The sequence below is a fragment of the Scyliorhinus canicula genome, chromosome 3 (genome assembly GCF_902713615.1).
Source record: "Scyliorhinus canicula chromosome 3, sScyCan1.1, whole genome shotgun sequence".
In the NCBI taxonomy this organism is placed as follows: Eukaryota; Metazoa; Chordata; class Chondrichthyes; order Carcharhiniformes; family Scyliorhinidae; genus Scyliorhinus; species Scyliorhinus canicula.
The window spans coordinates 4,460,508-4,483,394 of NC_052148.1; the positions used below are offsets into that span (position 1 = coordinate 4,460,508).

Sequence of the window (22,887 nt, forward strand, 5' to 3'; positions counted from 1 at the left end):
CATGATCTCGACAGGTTGGGCAAGTGGGAAATCAATGGCAGATGCAGTATAATTTGGATAAGTGTGAGGTTATTCATTTCGGAAGCAAAACAGGAAGGCAGATCACTACCTGAATGGTTGTAAATTGGGAGAGGGGAGTGTGCAACAGGACCTGGGTGTCCTTGTGCACCAGTCGCTGAAGGTAAGCATGCAGGTACAGCAGGCGGTAAAGAAGGCTAATGGTATGTTGGCCTTCATTGGGAGAGGTTTCGAGTACAAAAGCAGGGATGTGTTGCTGCAATTGTACAGGGCCTTGGTGAGGCCACACCTGGAGTATTGTGAGCAGTTTTGGTCTCCTTCTCTGAGGAAGGATGTTCTTGCTCTCGAGGGAGTGCAGCGAAGGTTTACCAGACTGATTCCAGGGATGGCGGGACTGTCATATGAGGAGAGATTGACCAGGTTTGGATTGTTCTCGCTGGAGTTCAGAAGAATGAGAGGGGATCTCATAGAGTATTATAAAATTCTAACAGGACTAGACAGGGTAGATGCAGGTAAGATGTTACCAATGATGGGTGTGTCCAGAACCAGGGGTCACAGCCTGAGAATTCAGGGTAAACCATTTCGGACAGAGATAAGGAGACATTTCTTCACACAGAGTGGTGAGCCTGTGGAATTCATTACCACAGGAAGTAGTTGATGCTAAAACATTGAATATATTCAAGAGACGGATGGATACAGCACTTGGGGAGAATGGGATCAAAGGCTATGGGGGAAAGCAGGATTAGGCTATTGAGTTGGATGATCAGCCATGATCATGATGAATGGCGGAGCAGGCTCGAAGAGCCGTAAGGCCTCTGGCTGCTCTGATCTTCTATGTATCTGTGAAAATCGCCGAACAGCACGTCTTTCAGGACTTGTGGGAGGAAACCGGAGCACCCGGAGGAAACCCACGTAGAAACGGGGAGAACATGCAGAATCCACACAGACAGTGACCCAAGCCGGGAATCAAACCCGTGTTACTGGTGCTGTTAAGCAACAGTGCTAACCACTGTGTAACTGTGCTGTGCATTCGTGTGAGAGCTGTGTTGTTACAAGAACATGAAATTGGATTTGAGAAGCCTGTGGGGTATTTCTGAAGGACTTTAAATAATCACGAACAGAAGCTTTCTGCAATTGAAAAAGAGACTTTAAGTTTGGTTTCAGCTTTGAATCATTTGAAGATTTCTGTTGCCAGTATTCCAGGAGAGACAATCTTATCTCTGAACCATAATAACCTGAAAGTGCAGGAGAAATTTCAAAATCGGAACATCAGAGTATTTGAACAGAATTACTACTTTGGGCGGCACAGTAGCACAGTAGTTAGCACTGCTGCCTCACAGATCCATAATAATCATAATCTTTCGGGATTAATAATCTCCAGGGACCCAGATTCAATTTCGGTCCCAGGTCACTGTCTGTGTGGCGTCTGCACGTTCTCCCCGTGTCTGCATGGGTTTCTCCGGGTGCTCCAGTTTCCTCGCACAGTCCAAACATGTGCAGGTTAGGTGGATTGGCCATGATAAATTGCCGCTTAGTGTCCAAAAGGTTAGGTGGGGCTACTGGGTTATGGAGATAGGGTGGAGGCATGGGATTAAATAGGGTGCTCTTTCCAACGGGTGGTGCAGACTCGATGGGCCAAATGGCCTCCTTTTGCACTGTAAATTCTATGATTCTATTACCACTTAAATCAAAAACCATCCATGTGACCAGGAAAGAAACCATCATTGTGGATGATTTATCGCAAGTGCAACAGACTATTGGGAATAATTATTCTGGGGTATATTTGACGAACAAAATAGCATAACTGTAGAACATCGACTAAGGAGGGAGAGAGACAACTAACATCAGGTCCGCAGGAGTTGAGGTGTATTCTCCCGAATGAGGCAGCCATTTTGATCCTTCACTGAACCTGAAGACGATATCTCAGACATGGCCACCTGAATTACTTGCTGGATTTAGCTCATAGAGTTGCTTAATAGTGGATGTTGTTTGAGAAAAAGGGTGTCTCAGAAATGTAGGCAGCTGGGGACTAAGGGATAACTTCATGTAAATGTAGATGTATCAGGATACTTAAGTATCAAAATGTGTGATAGTCCATCTTGTTATGTATGTTTTTCTCTTTTAGAATCATAGAATCCCGACAGTGCATAAGGAGGCCATTCAGCCCATTGTGTCTGCACCGGCCCTTGGAAAGAGCACGTTACCTAAGCCCATGCCTCCACCCTCTCCCCGTAACCCAGTAACCCTATCTAACCTTTTTAACCTTTTGGACACTGAGGGGCAATTTAGCATGGCCAATCCACCTAACCTGCACATCTTTGGACTTTTAAGTTAATAAATATCGTTTATCAATTGTTCACCAATGACTGAACTGCTCCTCACTCGGATCTATTTCATTCCTCACATTATGCCAAAAAAACACAAACACCACGGTGGACCATTGTTCAAAGTTATCCTTTGTGTTTTGGGATACCCTTTCATTTAACATCAATGAGGTTCATAACAGATAGCAACAGGCTGTATGGTTATAGGGACAGTCCAAAGAATGTGCAGGAAGAGAAGGACCTTGGGGTTCATGTGCATAGATTTTTGAAGGAAGCAGGACTTTTACAACATGTATTCATGGTCTTGGCATTGCTGGGTCAACACTTTATTACCCATCTCTAATTGCCCTTGAATTGAGAGCAACCATTTTGAAGGAATGGCAATATAGTTCCAAGTCAGGATGGTGTGTGAGTCGGATGGGAACCTGTAGGTGGTGGTGTTCCCGTGCATTTGTTGCCTTTGTAATTCAGGTGGTAGAGGTGACAGGTTTGAAAGGTGCTGTGAAAGAAGCCTTCCTGGTTCAGGAATGTAGCATTACTGGTAGACCATTTGGTCCCTCAAGCCTACTCCGCCATTTAGTTAGATCATGGCTGATCGAGTCGAATGCCATTTCCTGAACTATCCCCACAACACCTGATAGCTTTAAAATAAGAAAATCTATTAGTCTTTTTTCTGTGCTCGGTGGCTGAGCCTCCAAGGGTCTCTGTGCAAAGGAATTGACCACCTCTCGCTAAAGAAATTCCTCCTCATCCCAGTCCTATCCTGGGCAGTGGTGGAAGAATTTTTTAAAAATTATTTCATGGAATGTGGGCATCGCAGGCTGGGCTCATCCCTAATTGCCCTTCAACTGAGTGGCTTGCTCGGCCATTTCAGAGACACTGAGGAGTAAACCACATTGCTGTAGGTTTGGAATCACATGTAGGCCAGACCAGGGAAGGATGGCAGATTTCCATTCCTAAAGGACAGCAACAAACCAGATAGGTTTTTACGACAATTGACAATAGTTTCATGGTCATCAAATTTTAGTTCCAGATTTTTAATTGCATTTAAATTCCATTTGCTGAGGTGGGATTGATACCTGGGTCCCCAGGGCATCACCGAGTCTCCATAGAACTGCAGCAAAACCTCAGCATCAAATTCAGCATCAGTGTTGCCAGAGAAGGGGTGGAGTTGGCGACTGTAGAACCGAGTATGTGACCTCTCAAAACCAACACTACATTAGTTTGGTAACTTCCAGTCCACTTCCTGCCATGTGCCAATTTATTGCCAGGTGAATGGGTTTCATTTATCTCCTGCTGCTCTGCATAAGTATGTTGATAAGCATACGAAGTGGCAAAGATTAGTGGGAAATCTTCAGGGGGCAACAGAAAGCTACTAAAAAGCTATAAAGAAGAGTAAAACAGATTATGAGAGAAAACTTGCTCAGAATATAAAAACAGATAGTAAAAGCTTCTACAAATAAATAAAACTAAAAGATTGGCTAAGATAAATATTGGTCCTTTAGAGGATGAGAAGGGAGATTTAATAATGGGAGATGAGGAAATGGCTGAGGAACTGAACAGGTTTTTGGGTCGGTCTTCACAGTGGAAGACACAAGTAACATGCCAGCGACTGACAGAAATGAGGCTATGGCAGCTGAGGGCCTTGAGATGATTGTTATCACTAAGGAGGTAGTGATGGGCAAGCTAATGGGGCTAAAGGTAGACAAGTCTCCTGGCCTTGATGGAATGCATCCCAGAGTGCTAAAAGAGATGGATAGGGAAATTGCAAATGCACTAGTGATAATTTACCAAAATTCACTAGACTCTGGGGTGGTCCCGGTGGATTGGAAATTAGCAAACATGACACCACTGTTTAAAAAAGGAGGTAGGCAGAGAGCGGGAAATTATAGGCCAGTGAGCTTAACTTCAGCAGGAGGAAAGATTCTGGAATCCATCATCCAGGAAGAAATAGCGAGGCAACTGGTTAGAAATTGTCCCATTGGGCAGATGCAGCATGGGTTCATAAAGGGCAGGTCGTGCCTAACTAATTTAGTGGAATTTTTTGAGGACATTACCAGTGCAGTAGATAACGGGGAGCCGATGGATGTGGTATATCTGGATTTCCAGAAAGCCTTTGACAAGGTGCACACAAAAGGTTGCTGCATAAGATAAAGATGCATGGCATTAAGGGTAAAGTAGTAGCATGGATAGAGGATTGGTTAATTAATAGAAAGTAAAGAGTGGAGATTAATGGGCGTTTCGCTGGTTGGCAATCAGTAACTACTGGTGTCCCTCAGGGATCAGTGTTGGGCCCACAATTGTTCACAATTTACATAGACGATTCGGAGTTGGGGACCAAGGGCAATGTGTCCAAGTTTGCATTTAAATGATGAATAATAATAATAATAATCTTTAATTGTCACAAGTATGAAGTTACTGTGAAAAGCCCCCAGTTGCCATATTCCGGCACCTGTTCGGGTAAGCTGTTATGAGAATTGAACCCACCCTGCTGGTCTTGTTCTGCATCACAAACCAGCTATCTAGCCCACTGAGCTAAACTAGGTGATAAAATATTCAAACATGCTGCTCAGCAGAGGGACCTGGGTGTGCTAGTGCATGAATCGCAAAAAGTTGGTTTACAGGTGCAACAGGTGATGAAGAAGGCAAATTCCTTCATTGCTGGAGGGATGGAGTTTAAGACTAGGGAGGTTATGCTGCAATTGTATTAGGTGTTAGTGAGGCCACACCTGGAGTATTGTGTTCAGTTTTGGTCTCCTTACCTGAGAAAGGTCGTACTGGCACTGGAGGGTGTGCAGAGGAGATTCACTAGGTTAATCCCAGAGATGAAGGGGTTGGATTATGAGGAGAGGTTGAGCAGACTGGGACTGTACTCGTTGGAATTTAGAAGGATGAGGGGGGATCTTATAGAATCATATAAAATTATGAAGGGAATAGATAGGATAGATGCGGGCAGGTTGTTTCCACTGGCGGGTGAAAGCAGAACTAGGGGGCATAGCCTCAAAATAAGGGGAAGTAGATTTAGGACTGAGTTTAGGAGGAACTTCTTCACCCAAAGGGTTGTGAATCTATGGAATTCCTTGCCCAGTGAAGCAGTTGAGGCTCCTTCATTAAATGTTTTTAAGGTAAAGATATATAGTTTTTTGAAGAATAAAGGGATTAAGGGTTATGGTGTTCAGGCCAGAAAGTGGAGCTGAGTCTACAAAAGATCAGCCATGATCTAATTGAATGGCAGAGCAGGCTCGAGGGGCCAGATGGCCTACTCCTGCTCCTAGTTCTTACGTTCTTATGATATGATCTTTAGTGGTGCCATTCTTGATTCCGGCATGGAAAAATGTATGAATCTAGAGCCGTCATCTGGCCTTGCCCACGGCAGGAATTATTGGAATGGAACATTTGACGGGCCAGCCTGAGGTCCATTGATTTGGGTGGGAATGTCCGGTCCTGTGGTGGACAGGAACGGACAATCCCAGCCCAGGTGGGAGAAGGAGTTCTCTGGTATGGACGGCTCTCCTCAGGGGGTCCCAGGCTCTCAATGTTGTTCAGATGCGTTCAACAAGAACTGACTGTACTTCCCTGGGGAATTTGAAGTTTAGGGCATTCCTCTGATTGGATACACTCACACACATGAGCAGGCTTAATGTCGGTGTTGTATTTTTGTTGAGCTGTTTGTTTCTCGACACCTCTCTATTTGGAACTCTCTGTTTCTCTCTAAATTACATCTTCCCCACTCTATTCACTTCTCATTAGATTGGATTGAATTGGATTTGTTTATTGTCACGTGTACCGAGGTACAGTGAAAAGTGATTTTCTGCAAGCAGCTCAACAAATCATTAAGTACACGGGAAGAAAAGGTAATAAAATAAAATACATGATAGGGCAACACAAGATATACAATGTAACTACATAAGCACCGGCATCGGATGAAGCATACAGGGTGTAGTGTTAATGAGGTCAGTCAATAAGAGGGTCATTTAGGAGTCTGGTGACAGGGGGGAAGAAGCTGTGTTTGAGTCAGTTTGTGCGTGTTCTCAGACTTCTGTATCTCCTGCCCGATGGAAGAAGTTGGAAGAGTGAGTAAGCCGGGTGGGAGGGATCCTTGATTATGCTGCCCGCTTTCCCCCGGCAGCGGGAGGTGTAGATGGAATCAATGGATGGGAGGCAGGATCGTGTGATGGACTGGGCGGTATTCACGACTCTCTGAAGTTCCTTGCGGTCCTGGGCCGAGCAGTTGCCATACCAGGCTGTGATGCAGCCAGATAGGATGCTTTCTCTGGTGTATCTGTAAAAGTGAGCATTGGGACCCAGATGGGGAAGAGGAATGTGTGATATGGATCAGGCCAGTTTCTGTTCCATAAAATCATGATAATTCTCCACTTGCTCTCTCATAGGTGCAAAGGATGCTGCAACTCTTTGTTATTCGCTGACCAATCAAAGAGGAAATGAATATGGAAACTGTGGTGAGGATGATAATCATCACTACAAAGCATGCAATGATGCGTAAGTTTTACCCAGGAATATCAGCTTTTTGAGAATTTAGGCACTAATTGTATCCTTTGTCGAAGGAGAAATGAGATCTGGAGTCAAGTGGACCTGGCAACACCCAACCTGAGTACTGGTGAGCGGGTTATTGCTGTGTAAGTGCTGCTTGATTGCACTGTCAACAATGCTTCCCATTACTTTGCTGATCATTGGGAGGGTGTTGCTGGGGTGTTCAGGGGTTATTGAGTGTTCCTGAATGAAGGCGCCCTGCACACCGCCCGGGTATAGGGCCCAGACGTGCACTATTCATGTCCGATGGTCACACATGAGCTGCACATTCATCAAGTGGAACCCCTTTCAGTTTGCAAAGAGCAGCCTGTCATCTGCAGTGCTCATAGGGGGACATGCAACCTGTCGATCACCCCCTGGACACAGTGCATGTTGGCGACGGTGGCAAATCCCGCAACCCGGGCATCCTGGTGGGCTCGGTCCACATTGAAATGAATGTATTTTGCCGACCTGGCATACAGGGCCTCGGTGACCTCCTGTGTAATGAGAAGAGAATCATTGCCAATCTGGCTCTACGAGTCCCCTTGGGGATGAGCGACCATAACATGTAGAATTTTTTATCAAGGTGGAGAGTGAAGTAGTTGATTCGGAGACTAGGATGCTGAATCTTAAAAAAGGGAACTATGAGGATATGAGGCGTGAGTTGGCCTTGACAGATTGGGGAGAGTTACTTAAAGGGATGACAGTGGATAGACAATGGCAAACATTCAAGGAACGCATGGGGAACTACAGCAACTGTTCATTCCTGTCTGGCACAAAAGCAGAGGGGGTAAGAGGGTCAATCCATGGCTTACAAAGAAAATTAGAAATAGTATCCGATCCAAGGAAGAAGCAGATTGGCCAAGAGAAATAATAGGTCTGAGGGTTGGGAGCAGTTTAGAATTCAGCAAAGAGGGATGAAGGGCTGGATTAAGGAGGGGAAAGTACAGAACGAAAGGAAGCTTGCAGTGAACATAAAGACTGACAAAAAGAGCTTCTACAGATATGTGAAGAGGAAGAGATTGGTAAAGAGAAATGAAGGCCCACCACAGACAGAAACAGGGGAATGTATAATAAGGGACAAAGAAATGGCTGAGCAATTGAATACATACTTTGGTTCTGTCTTCACAAATGAGGACACAAATCAGATCCCAGAAATGTTGGAGAATTAAAGGTTCAGTGAGAGGGAAGCACTGAGGGAGATCAATATTAGTAGAGAAGTGGTTCTGGGAAAACTGATGGGGTTGAAGACAGATAAATCTCCAGAGGGCCTGAGAATCTGCATCCCAGAGTGCTTAAGGAGGTGGCTCTGGAAATAGTAGATGCATTGGTGGTCATCTTCCAGGATTCTATAGACTCTGGAACTGTCTCTGCAGATTGGAGGGTGGCTCACGTCACTACGCATTCAAAAAGGGAGGTAGAGAGAAAGCAGGGAATTACAGACAAGTAAGCCTAACATTGGTAGTGGGGAAAATGCTTCAATCCATTATCAAGGACTTTAGAGAACCTTTAGTAAGCAGTGGCAGGATCAGTCAGAGTCAGCATGGATTTATGAAGGGAAAATTATGCTTGACACACCTGTTGGAATGCTTTGAAGTAACCAGTACAGTCGACAAGGGGGAGCCAGTCGATGTGGTATACTTGGACTTTCAGAAGGCGTTTGACAAAGTCCCGTATAAGAGATTATTGTGCAAAATTAAAGCGCATGGGATTGGGGGAAATGTATTGAGGTGGATAGAAAACGTTGGCAGAGAGGAAACAAAGAGTAGGGATTAATGGGACCTTTCCAAATTGGCAGGCAGTAACCAGTGGTGTACCACAGGGATCGGTGCTGGGACCCCAGCTATTCACAATATATATTAATGGTTTGGATGAGGGAACAAAATGTAACAACTCAAAGTTTGCAGATGATACCAAATTAGGTGGGATCCTAACGAGAATGCAGGGATCCTACAGCAAGATCTGGACAGGTTGGGCGAGTGGGCAAACCAATGGCAGATGCAGTATAATTTGGATAAGTGTGAGGTTATTCACTTTGGAAGCAAAAACAGGAAGGCAGATTACTACCTGAATAGTTGTAAATTGAGATCATTGATGAAGCAGCTGAAGATGGTTGGGCCGAGGACACTACCCTGAGGAACTCCTGCAGTAATGTCCTGGAGCCGAGATGATTGACCTCCAACCACCACAACCATCTTCCTTTGTGCCGGGTATGACTCATCATCGAAAGTATCCTATCTGACTGTATCACAGCCTGGTATGGCAACTACTCAGCCCAGGACCATAAGAAACTACAAAGTCGTGAACACAGCCGAGTCCATCATGCAAACCCGCCTCCCATCCGTTGACTTTGTCTACATCTCCCGCTGCCTGGGGAAAGCGGGCAGCATAATCAAAGACCCCATCCCTCTTGTGTTATTCAAAGAGATTCAAAAACAGCTTCTACCCCGCTGTTACCAGACTCCTGAATGATCCTCCTAGTGACTGAATTGATCTTCCTTCATTTGTTCATGGGATGTCCAACCCTGAGGGCATTTAAGAGTCAACCACATCGCTGTGGGTCTGGAGTCACATGTAGGCCAGACCGGGTAAGGACGGCAGATTTCCTTCCCTAAAGGACATGAGTGAACCAGATGGGTTTTTATGACGATTGTCAATGGTCAGTTTCATGTTCGTCATTATACTTTTTAATTCCAGTTTTTTGATGTTATTGAATTCAAGTTCCATCATCTGCCCGGTTGGGATTCAATCCAGGTCCCCAGAGCATTACTCTGCGTCTCTGGGTCACTAGTCCAGTGAGAATACCATTAAACCACTGCTTCCACAGCCATACTTTTACACCAGTTGTGAATTATACTGATAGGCTCTGATCACAGATATTTTAATTGAAATAAAAAACAATTTGATATTTTGTTTGACCTATTTTCAGAAATGTTAAGACACAGAGAGGCAAATGGACTTGACCGACACAAACACAAAGTTATACTGATATCTGCCATCCCCTCTGAGAAATTACTTTGCCTCTGATTTGGAATAACCCCCTCATGTTGAGACAGTGAAATTTTATTTTAATCGCTGATTTTGCTAAAATGGACACAATTCTAAGGCAGTGGCCCAGACTTCCTAAGTTCTGAACAACTATTTTACCAACATTGTCTGGTTTCCTGAATACACAACAGGCCTGAATTTTTTTATCAACTACAAACATAAATTCCCCACAGACTTTAGTCCTCTATATTTATATATCCCTTAATAACTTCCTTTTCTGCTGTTTCAAATAGATAACAACATCCAATACCAGACAAACCCTTTTTACCAAAACAGTAGGTATGAATGCTTTACAGAAAGCAGTTACACTTTTAAATTATCCAGTGATCTGGACACTTTCTAACATGCAGAGAGAGACACAACCAAGACTTATCTGTCCTTATCCAGCTTCCAAAAGTCTAAACCTAAAGTAAAACTCAGAGCCACAGCCCAGCTCCAGCCACACAATGACATCACTGAAGCTGTTTGTCAAACACACATTTATTAAAGGGACGCTTCCATAACACTGGGTGGAGGGTGGGAATGGGGTTTGGCAAATAGATAGATGAGCAGACCATTGTTCCATTCTTACCATTATATATTCATATTTTTCCTTGTTATGGATAAACAGTTGTTTAATGTTTTACTTGCAAATCTGGTGCCGGTAACTCATTGTGGCAGTCAAGGGTTAGAGATCTCAGGCAAATACACAAGTTATTGGTTAATTGACTTGTGTTGGGACACCGGGGTCGGTAAAGCTGGAATTGTGCCACACACCAGCCCAATGTGCTGCAACAACATATTCACACTCAACAACCATGCAGCAATAGTGCTTCCACTATATGGTGAATTTCGAACACCAATGTTTTTTATGTCACCCCTACAGCGATGCACGGTGTGGAAAAATCCAGTGTAAAGGGGGACGGGCTCAGCCAATCCGAGGAGGAACCGTGGATATTTTGAATTCGCAGTTCAATGTCGGGGGTAAAACATATGAATGTCGAGCAACGTTTTCGACTTTACCCGATTCCAGCTTTCCAGATCTAGTTCAACAAGGAACCAAGTGCGGACCACACAAGGTAACCAATTCGCAGTGAGTATAAATTAATCTTACTGCTGCAAAAAGAAACACACCGTTGAAGCTTTTTGTCTTGCACGCATCAGAACTGACACAAGAATACCAAATTTCAAAGGAAGTAAGAATTTGTACTGCATGATAAAGGGTGCGGATTAGTAGGCAAGTCAACTCTGATTGGTGGAGGTATTGCCATGCTGAATAATAACAATAATCTTTATTGTCACAAATAGGCTTACATTAGCAATGAAGTTACTGTGAAAAGCCCCTAGTTGCCACATTCCGGCATCTGTTCGGGTACACAGAGGGAGAATTCAGAATGTCCAAATTACCTGACAGCACGTCTTTTGGGACTCGTGGGAGCACCTGGAGGAAACCCACGCAGACACGTGGAGAACGTGCAGACTCCGGAGAGACAGCATCCCAGCAGGGAATATAGCCTGGGACCCTGGCGCTTTGAAGCCACAGTGCTAACCACTGTGCTACCGTGCTGCCCCATGTGTGAGGAACTATTGACCCCTTTGATTCTGTTTTGAAATGGCACAATGCCTGTATTTTGTTTGCAGAGGACAGGGTGATGTAGTTGGTAGCAAGTATAGTGATCGCCCAACTGATCATCTTGAATTGGTTGTCTGTGTAAATATCTTCACACGGGATTGTTCAGCAAGTGCTGTCCAATCCTGAATCACAACTAACACTGAGGCTGGGATTTTGCGGTTCTACTTGCCATTGGTGCACCAGCAGCGTGACATCAAATTGGCAATTTTCCCACAGGTTTTTATAAACGGGAAATTGGTGAGGTAACTTCAAACTGGATTTGGGAGGTGAGCGCTCAGTTCTCCACTGGCCACTAGTGACTATCATCACGTGGAAGGCGGCTAAAGGGCTCCGGGCTCATGGTGTGGATATTGGGGGGGGTGGGATGAATGCCTCTGAAGCCAGTTCAAGTCCAGATCACAGTGGTGGGGGGGTGGGGGGGGGGGGGTGTCAGAGGCCTTTGATGCCGGTTCAAGTCCAGGGCACTGTCTGCGTTCCTGACTGAGCATATTCATTTTAATCAGGAGCCATGGCATCAATTAGATCACTATTGTCTGCCAGGTTATTCCTGTTTCAAATATGTCAAATGACCAATCAAACTAAATCAAATAAACTGAGGGATAATTTATTGCCTAAAATACTGCCTTAAACAAAAAGCACATCATAACTGTATATCAAAAAGCATATCAAACATGCCTACCGCTCTATCGGCCGCCCACACTTTGGCAAATCTGACCATAAGGCTGTGCTCCTGCTCCCTGCTGATAAGCAAAAACTAAAGCGGGAGAATCCGTGAAAGGAAGTTGTGCATTGTTGGTCTGAGGAATCGGATGATCTCCTACGGGACTGCTTAGAGTCAGTGGACCGGTCAGTATTTAAAAACCCTGCGACCAGCCTGAACGAGTACGTCACTACAGTGACTGACTTCATTAGAAAGTGTGTAGAAGACTGTGAGCCAAAGAAGCAAATCCGTGTGTTTCCCAACCGGAAACCCTGGATGAACAGGGATATCCGCTGCTTGCTGAAGTCTAGGTCTGAGGCATTCAAGTCAGGCGACCCCGACCGATCCAAGAAAGCCAGATATGATCTAAAGAAATCCATTAAAGATGCCAAAAGACAGTGCAGGACCAAGCTCGAGTCCCAGGCTAGCCCCACGGACCCCCGCAGTCTATGGCAAGGTCTGCAAGACATAACGGGCTACAAGATGAAGGCATGTAAAATCGTCGGCTCCAACGCACCCCTCCCTGATGAGCTGAACGCATTCTATGGCCGCTTTGAGCAAGAGGTCAGCGAGAGCTCGCCGTCCAGCCCAGAAGCTGCGGATGAACTTGTATCTGAGATCACCATTGCAGACGTCAGAGCAGCCGTCTCGAAGGTCAACCCATGGAAAGCCACTGGCCCGGATGGGGTAACCGGACGGACAGTCAGGCCCTGCGCGGATCAGCTGGCGGGGGTATTCGCAGACATCTTCAGCCTCTCTTTACAACAATAGAACATAGAACATAGAACAGCACAGAACAGGCCCTTCGGCCCTCAATGTTGTGCCGAGCCATGATCACCCTACTCAAACCCACATATCCACCCTATACCCGTAACCCAACAACTCCCCCCCTTAACCTTACTATTACACTACGGGCAATTTAGCATGGCCATTCCACCTAACCCGCACATCTTTGGACTGTGGGAGGAAACCGGAGCACCCGGAGGAAACCCACGCACACACGGGGAGGACGTGCAGACTCTGCACAGACAGTGACCCAGCCGGGAATCGAACCTGGGACCCTGGAGCTGTGAAGCATTTATGCTAACCACAATGCTACCATGCTGCCCAATCTGAGGTCCATATCTGCTTCAAGAAGACGGCCACCATCCCTGTACCAAAAAAAGGTCAAGCAGCGTGCCTTAGTGACTATCGTCCAGTGGCTCTGACATCCAGCATCATGAAATGCTTCAAAAGGTTAGTCATGCCACGAATCAACTCCAGCCTCCCGGATTGCATTGATCCACTACAGTTTGCCGACCACTGCAACAGGACCACAGCAGACGCCATCTCCAAGGCCCTGCACTCTACCCTGGAACACCTAGATAACAAAGGCACCTATGTCAGGCTCCTATTTATCGACTACAGCTCAGCCTTCAACACCATCATTCCAACGAAACTCATCTCCAAACTCCGTGGCCTTGGCTTCGGCTCCTCCCTCTGCGACTGGATCCTGAACTTTCTAACCCACAGACCACAATCAGTAAGGATAGGCAACAACACCTCCTCCACGATCATCCTCAACACCGGTGCCCCGCAAGGCTGTGTCCTCAGCCCCCTACTATACTCCTTATACACCTATGACTGTGTGGCCAAATTCCCCTCCAACTCGATTTCAAATTTGCTGATGACACCACAGTAGTAGGTCGGATTTCAAACAATGACGAGACAGAGAACAGGAATGTGATAGAGAATCTGGTGAACTTGTGCGACGACAATAATCTCTCCCTCAATGTCAACAAATAGGAGATTATCATCGACTTCAGGAAGCGTAGTGGAGAACATGCCCCTGTCTACATCAATGGGAACGAAGTAGAAAAGGTCGAGAGCTTCAGGTTTTTAGGTGTCCAGATCACCAACAGCCTGTCCTGGTCCCCCCATGCCGACACTATAGTTAATAAAGCCCACCAACGACTGTACTTTCTCAGAAGACTAAGGAAATTTGGCATGTCAGCTACGACCCTCACCAACTTCTACAGATGCACCATAGAAAGCATTCTTTCTGGTTGTATTACAGCTTGGTATGGATCCTGCTCTGCCCAAGACCACAGAAAACTATAAAAGGTCGTGAATGTAGCCCAATCCATCACACAAACCAGCCTCCCATCCAAGGACCCTGTCTACAATCTGGAAAGGCAGCCAGCCTAACTAAGGACCCCACGCACCCCGGACATAATCTCTTTCACCTCCTTCCGTCAGGAAAAAGATACAAAGGTTTGAGGTCACGTACCAGCCGACTCAAGAACAGCTTCTTCCCTACTCTCATCAGACTTTTGAATGGACCTACCTCATATTAAGTTGATCTTTTCTCTACACCCTAGCCATAACTGTAACATTATATTCTGCAGTCTCTCATTCCTTCCCTATGTACGGTATGCATTGTTTATACAGCATGCAAGAAACAATACTTTTCACTGTATACTAATACATGTGACAATAATAAATCAAATCAAATCAACTGAAATTTAAAATATTAAACCAGCCCAAGGGAATAATTCTTATTTTAATACAGATTTTACTGAAAGTTTCATACACCAGTAGACAGTCAGAACAAGGCATCTAAATTTGAAATGAAAATTAAAATGAAAATCGCTTATTGTCACGAGTAGGCTTCAATGAAGTTACTGTGAAAAGCCCCTAGTCGCCACATTCCGGCGCCTGTTCAGGGAGGCTGGTGCGGGAATCGAACCGTGCTGCTGGCCTGCCTGGGTCTGCTTTACAAGCCAGCGATTTAGCCCAGTGAGCTAAACCAGCCCCTTTTTTCAATTCATTCCAAAAATAAAGTTACACAAGCAGTGAGTTTGTCCTACACTGAAAACATTACAACAGACTCTATTAAAAAGCAGCAACCAGGAAATGTCTGCAAGTCACTCAGATACAGTTCCTCCACAGAAGACATGATCCCAGATTTGGATTTCCCCAGACCAGTGCACAGAAAATTGTGATTATTGAATTCATTTAAAAAGACTGCCCTCCCCCAATTACTACTGAGGTCGCACCTCTCTCACACTCCTGAACCACCTCGTAGGCCAGCTCTACAGCAGACAACGCAACCTGGAAACCAAGACAGAGGCCATATTCTCAACTTGCGCTCAGGACGCAGCAGACCAGCTGCGAAACACCGCCAAACGGATGAGACAACGATACTATGCCACCTATTATCAGTAGGGGGATTAAGTTTCGGAGCCACGAGGTAATGCTGCAGCTGTACAAAACTCTGGTGCGGCCGCTCCTGGAGTACTGCGTGCAGTTCTGGTCACCACATTATAGGAAGGATGTGGAAGCTTTGGAAAGGGTTCAGAGGAGATTTACTAGGATGTTGCCTGGTATGGAGGGAAGGTCTTACGAGGAAAGGCTCAGGGAATTGAGGTTGTTTTCGTTAGAGAGGAGAAGGCTGAGAGGTGACTTAATAGAGACATATAAGATAATCAGAGGGTTAGATAGGGTGGACAGTGAGAGTCTTTTTCCTCGGATGGTGATGACCAACACGAGGGGACATAGCTTTAAATTGAGGGGTGGTAGATATAGATGTCAGAGGCAGTTTCTTTACTCAGAGATTAGTAGGGGTGTGGAACGCCCTGCCTGCAACAGTAGTAGACTCGCCAAATTTAAGGGCATTTAAGTGGTCACTGGATAGACATATGGATGAAAATGGAATAGTGTAGGTCAGATAGGCTTCAGATGGTTTCACAGGTCTGCGCAACATCGAGAGCCGAATGTAATGTTCTATGTTCTATATGCACACCAAGAACAGGAAGCTTGAGAAATTCGGCATCACCACCAGCAGCAACCAAGCCTCCCCCGATACCACAGTAGAGAACAATACAGGGAAATCTATTGTCAACTTGTCGGACTACACCCTTCGACTAGACAAAATCGAAGTTCTCAGCAGAGGGCTTAATTTCTGCACCACCAACAAAATGGACCCCATCAGTCTCTTGGCAGACACGGAGGAATTCATCAGACGAATGAGGCTCCGGGAATTCTTCCACAGACCCCAAGAGGCCGATAGCGAACCCAAGGAAACGACCAATGAACCGGAACAGCAGACCGCGAGATCTGCGGTGCAGCAACCGATCAGGAAAGAGTCGAATCGGACCCCTCCGGAAGGCCGCTGCCCTAGACTTGACATGTATGCTGAAGCCGTCAGGATCCGCGTCAATGCCAGATTCATCAGTCGCATTCACAAGACAGCCCTGAACGTCACCCAAGCACAACGCAACGCCATCCGCGCTCTCAAAACCAACCGCAACATCGTCATCAAACCAGCAGACAAAGGAGGGGCCACCATCATACTGAACAGAACGGACTACTGCAAAGACATATACCGACAACTCAACAACCAGGAACACTACAGACAGTTACCCGCAAATCCGATCAAGGAACACATCCGCCAACTCAACAGACTGATCAGGACCTTGGATCCAGACCTTCAGAGCACCCTACGTGCTCTCATCCCACGTACTCCCCGCATTAGAGATCTCAACTGCCTCCCAAAAATACACAAGGCCAACACACCAGGCCGCCCTATCGTTTCAGGCAATGGGACCCTGTGTGAGAACCTCTCTGGCCACATCGAGCGCATCTTGAAACCCATCGTACAAGGTACACCCAGCTTCTGTCGCGACACGACGGACTTCCTACAGAAACTCAGCACCCATGGACCAGTTGAACCAGGAACATTTCTTGTCACAATGGATGTCTCGGCACTCGACACCAGCATCCCCCATGACGACGGCATTGCTGCAACAGCCTCAGTCCTCAACACCGACAACTGCCAATCTCCAGTCGCAATTCTGCAACTCACCGCTTCATTCTGGATCACAACGTCTTCACCTTCGACAACAAATTCTTCATCCAGACGCAAGGAACAGCCATGGGGACCACATTCACACCTCAATACGCCAACATCTTCATGTTTGAACAAGACCTCCTCAACACACAGGACCTTCAACCGACGTTATACACCAGATATATCGATGACATTTTTTTCCTTTGGACCCACAGCGAAGAATCACTGAAACGACTACACGATGAGATCAGTAAGTTCCATCCCACCATCAGACTCACCATGGACTACTCTCCAAATTCTGTTGCATACTTGGACACACTCATCTCCATCAAGGACGGTCACCTCAGCACTTTGCTTTACCGCAAGCCCACGGATAACCTCACGATGCTCCACTCCTCCAGCTTCCACCCTAAACACATTAAAGAAGCCATCCTTTATGGACAAGCCCTCCGTATACACAGGATCTGCTCAGACGAGGAGGAGCGTAACAGACATATACAGACGCTGATGGATGCCCTCGTACAAACGGGATATGGCGCTCGACTCATCGATCGACAGTTGCAACGCACCACAGCAAAAACCGCACCGACCTCCTCAGAAGACAAACACAGGACACAACCGACAGAGTGCCCTTCGTCGTCCAGTACTTCCCCGGAGCGGAGAAATAAGATCTTGGAGCAGGAGTAGGCCATCTGGCCCCTCGAGCCTGCTCTGCCATTCAATTAGATCATGGCTGAACATTTGTAGACTCAGCTCCACTTTCCGGCCCGAACACCATAACCCTTAATCCCTTTATTCGACAAAAAACTATATATCTTTATCTTAAAAACATTTAATGAAGGAGCCTCTACTGCTTCACTGGGCAAGGAATTCCATAGATTCACAACCCTTTGGGTGAAGAAGTTCCTCCTAAATTCAGTCCTAAATCTACTTCCCCTTATTTTGAGGCTATGCCCCCTAGTTCTGCTTTCACCCGCCAGTGGAAACAACCTGCCCGCATCTATCCTATCTATTCCCTTCATAATTTTATGTTTCTATAAGATCCCCCTCATCCTTCTAAATTCCAACGAGTACAGTCCCAGTCTACTCAACCTCTCCTCATAATCCAACCCCTTCAGCTCTGGGATTAACCTAGTGAATCTCCTCTGCACACCCTCCAGCGCCAGTACGTCCTTTCTCAAGTAAGGAGACCAAAACTGAACACAATACTCCAGGTGTGGCCGCACTAACACCTTATCCAATTGCAGCATAAGCTCCTTAGTCTTAAACTCCATCCCTCTAGCAATGAAGCACAAAATTCCATTCACCTTAATCATCTATTGCACCTGTAAACCAACATTTAGCGACTCATGCGCGAGCACACCAAGGTCTCTCTGCACAGCAGCATGCTTTAATATTTTACCATTTAAATAATAATCCCGTTTGCTGTTATTCCTACCAAAATGGATAACCTCACATTTGTCTACATTGTATTCCATCTGCCAGACCCTAGCTCATTCACTTAACCTATCCAAATCCCTCTGCAGACTTCCAGTATCCACTGCACTTTTCGCTTTACCACTCATCTTAGTGTCATCTACAAACTTGGACACATTGCCCTTGGTCCCCAACTCCAAATCATCTATGTAAATTGTGAAACATTGTGGGCCCAACACTGATCCCTGAGGGACACCACTAGCTACTGATTGCCAACCAGAGAAACACCCATTAATCCCCACTCTTTGCTATCTATTAATTAACCAATCCTCTATCCATGCTACTATTTTACCCTTAATGCCATGCATCTTTATCTTCTGCAGCAACCTTTTGTATGGCACCTTGTCAAAAGCTTTCTGGAAATCCAGATATACCACATCCATCGGCTCCCCGTTATCTACTGCACTGGTAATGTCCTCAAAAAATTTCACCAAATTAATTAGTCACGACCTGCCCTTTATGAACCCATGCTGCGTCTGCCCAATGGGACAATTACTATCCAGATGTCTCGCTATTTCTTCCTTGATGATAGATTCCAGCATCTTCCCTACTAGCGAAGTTAAGCTCACTGGCCTATAATTACCCGCTCTCTGCCTACTGCCTTTTTTAAACAGTGGTGTCACGTTTGCTAATTTCCAATCCACTGGGACCACCCCAGAGTCTAGTGAATTTCGGTAAATTATCATCTGCAATTTCCCTAGCCATCTCTTTTAGCACTCTGGGATGCATTCCATCAGGGCCAGGAGACTTGTCTACCTTTAGCCCCATTAGCTTTCCCATCACTACCTCCTTAGTGATAACAATCCTCTCAAGGTCATCACCTGTCATAGCCTCATTTCTATCAGTCGCTGGCATGTTATTTGTGTCTTCCATTGTGAAGGCCGACCCAAAAAATCTGTTCAGTTCCTCAGCCATTTCCTCATCTCCCATTATTAAAACTCCCTTCTCATCCTCTAAAGGACCAATATTTACCTTAGCCACTCTTTTTTGTTTTTGATACTCTCCCTTATTTCCTTAGATATCCACGGTCGATTTCCCCTCTTTCTACCGTCCTTCCTTTTTGTTGGTATAAACCTTTGTTGAATACTGTGAAAAATCGCTTGGAAGGTTCTCCACTGTTCCTCAACTGTTCCACCATAAAGTCGTTGCTCCCAGTCTACCTTAGCTACTTCTTCTCTCATCACATTGTAATCTCCTTTGTTTAAGCACAAAACACTAGTATTTGATTTTACCTTGTCACCATCCATCTGTATTTTAAATTCCACCATATTGTGATCGCTCCTTCCGAGAGGATCCCTAACTATGAGATCATGAATCAATCCTGCCTCATTACACAGGACAAGATCTAGGACTGCTTGTTCCCTCGTAGGTTCCATTACATACTGTTCTAGGAAATTATCGCAGATACATTCTATAAACTCCTCCTCAAGTTTGCCTTGACCGACCTGGTTAAACCAATCGACATGTAGATTAAAATCCCCCATGATAACTGCTGTACCATTTCTACATGCATCAGTTATTTCTTTGTTTATTGCCTGCCCCACCATAATGTTACTATTTGTGGCCGATAGACTACTCCTATCAGTGACTTTTTCGCCTTACTATTCCTGATTTCCACCAAAATGGATTCAACCTTATCCTCCATAGCCCCGATGTCATCCCTTACTATTGCCCGGATGTCATCCTTAAATAACAGAGCAACACCACCTCCCTTACCATCCACTCTGTCCTTCTGAATAGTTTGATACCCTCAGATATTTAACTCCCAGTCGTGACCATCCTTTAACCATGTTTCAGTAATCTTCTTCGCAGCCATAAACACGTCATCGATGAAGATGGACATCTTGCCAAGGTCATCCCCACACCCCCACTACTGGCCTTCAAACAACCGCGCAACCTCAAACAAACCATTGTTTGCAGCAAATTACCCAGCCTTCAGAACAGCAACCACGACACCACACAACCCTGTCAGGGCAATCTCTGCAAGACGTGCCAGATCATCGACTTGGACACCACCATTACACGTGAGAACACCACCCACCAGTTACGCGGTACATACTCGTGCGACTCGACCAATGTAGTCTACCTCATACGCTGCAGGAAAGGATGCCCCGAAGCGTGGTACATTGGTGAGACCATGCAGACGCTTTGACAACGGATGAACGGGCATCGTGCGACAATCACCAGGCTGGAATGTTCCCTTCCAGTTGGGGAACACTTCAGCAGTCAAGGGCATTCAGCCTCTGATCCCCGGGTAAGCGTTCTCCAAGGCGGCCTTCAGGATGCGCGACAACGCAGAATTGCCGAGCAGAAACTTATAGCTAAGTTCCGCACGCATGAGTGCGGACTCAACCGGGATCTGGGATTCATGTCGCATTACATTCACCCCCACCATCTGGCCTGGGCTGGCGAAATCCTACCAACTGTCCTGGCTTGAGACAATTCACACCTCTTTAACCTGGGGTTATCCCTCTCCCTGGATCTGTAAAGACTTAATTACCTGCAAATGCTCGCATTCCAAGCATTGTCTGGCATCTTTGATTCTGTCTATATATATGTTTCTGGAACATACCTTTTCATTCACCTGAGGAAGGAGCAGTGCTCCAAAAGCTAGTGTTTGAAACAAACCTGTTGGACTTTAACCTTGTGTTGTAAGATTTCTTACTGAGATATATAATGTTTTTGTATGTAATCACATTTTCATAAGTCCAGTGCCTTTCCAGCCACGTCCTCCAAACATTGATCAGCTGAGTATTTGGAGATGGAGCATTGAGATAACAAACCGAAAAGGAGCTTTCATCCTCAAACCGTTTCCTGGTGTATTTCCTGCTCCAGTCCCACAGCGGACAGGCACTCCAGGATGGCTGCACTGTATTGACCCACTAGTCTATAAATATTCCTTAACTTTGACAGATGAGCCAATTCTGATTGAGTGCCATCGATTACTGATCGGCAGTTAACCCTTTGTGTGCTGAATGCCCCATTCTGTGAGTGCTAACGTTTCCTTTCACTATCGGCTGAGAGGGCAAGCACATACACCCTCCCTGACATGGTGCAAAGTTTGCAAGGCCCAGCAGGATGCCCTGCTCCATCAGGTGTGGGTGCAGCAGTGTGTTTAGAGGCCCCCCCCCCCCCCCAGCCTCCTTGACAGGGTAGCAGAGACCTCAGAGTGAACCATGGGGCAGACACAGCAGCTTAAGACTGAGATGTGGAGGAATTTCCTCTCTCAGTGGGTTGTGAGTCTTTGAAACTCTTTGGAACTTCTTGCCACAAAGAGCTGGTGAATGAGGAGTGGAGGAGGGTGTCACAGAGGGAGTGGTCTCTGCAGAATGATGATGGGGAGGGGGGTGGGGCGGTGTGAGGGGAAGTTGTATTTAGTGATAGCACCATGGAGGCCCGTGGATTGAAAAGTGAGAACAAGAAGGAACCTGTCGTAGTTCTGGGAGAGAGGTCAAAGGGTGAGGGCCGAGGTGCGGGGTCAGACATGGTCGAGTGTCTTGGTATCTTGTCAACCACAATAGGAGGGGGGGGGAGCTCGGTGAGGAAAAAGGAAGACATGTCTAGATCAATGGATGAGGTGGAGGCAGAGAAACTGGGAGAATGGGATGGAGCCATGACCGGCAGCAAGGTGTGAGGAGCTGTAGTCCAGATATCTGTGGGATATGATGGACTTTTAATGAATATTGGAGATCAGTCTGTCGCCAGAAATGGACACAGGGAGGTCAAGGAGGGAATGGGGAGGGTTGGAGATAGTGAAGGTGAGATGGGGTGGACATTGGAAGGAAAATCGATAGATGTTTCCAGGTCCAGAGGAGAGGATGAAGTGGCACCAATACAGTCATTGATGCAACAGAGGAAGAGTTGTGGGAGAGGACCTGAGTAAAACTGGATTGAGGAGAGTTCCACATACCCCACAAAAACAGGCATAACTGGGACCCATGGGGTTACCCATCAACACACTTTTATTTGCAGGAAGTGAGACAAGTTAAAGGAGAAATTGTTGAGTGAGAGAATGAGTTCCGCAAATCAGAGCAAAGTAGTGGTGGATCGGAAGAAGCACAGAACCCTGAGACCCTCCTGGTGCATCCTGGGTTGGAGGTGTAGAGGCATTGGACATCCATAGTGAAGAGAAAGTCGATTGGGGCTGGGAAAATGGAAATTTGGAGGAATCGTGTCAGGACTGGACCAAGGGAGTGAGAATCGAGTCCAAAAAGGAATAAATGAGATCCGCAGGGCAGGGTCAGGTTAATACATTGGACCTATGTAGGAAGACCTGTTTATGTATTTTGGGGAGGAGGTAGAAATGGGCTGTGAGGGGTTGGGGGACTGTAAGGTTGGATGTGGTGGA

The 22,887-nt window shown here is 46.0% G+C and overlaps 1 protein-coding gene across 1 annotated transcript in view; it reads left to right on the plus strand.

Moving 5' to 3' along the window:
- Window positions 1-22,887, plus strand: part of LOC119963597 (disintegrin and metalloproteinase domain-containing protein 12-like) — a 604,211-nt gene that overhangs the window by 543,207 nt on the left and 38,117 nt on the right. Inside the window, exons 16-17 of the mRNA XM_038792928.1 lie at window positions 6,734-6,842; window positions 10,786-10,978. Of these exons, the coding sequence (XP_038648856.1) occupies window positions 6,734-6,842; window positions 10,786-10,978 (302 nt within the window). The remainder of the gene's footprint in view (window positions 1-6,733; window positions 6,843-10,785; window positions 10,979-22,887) is intronic.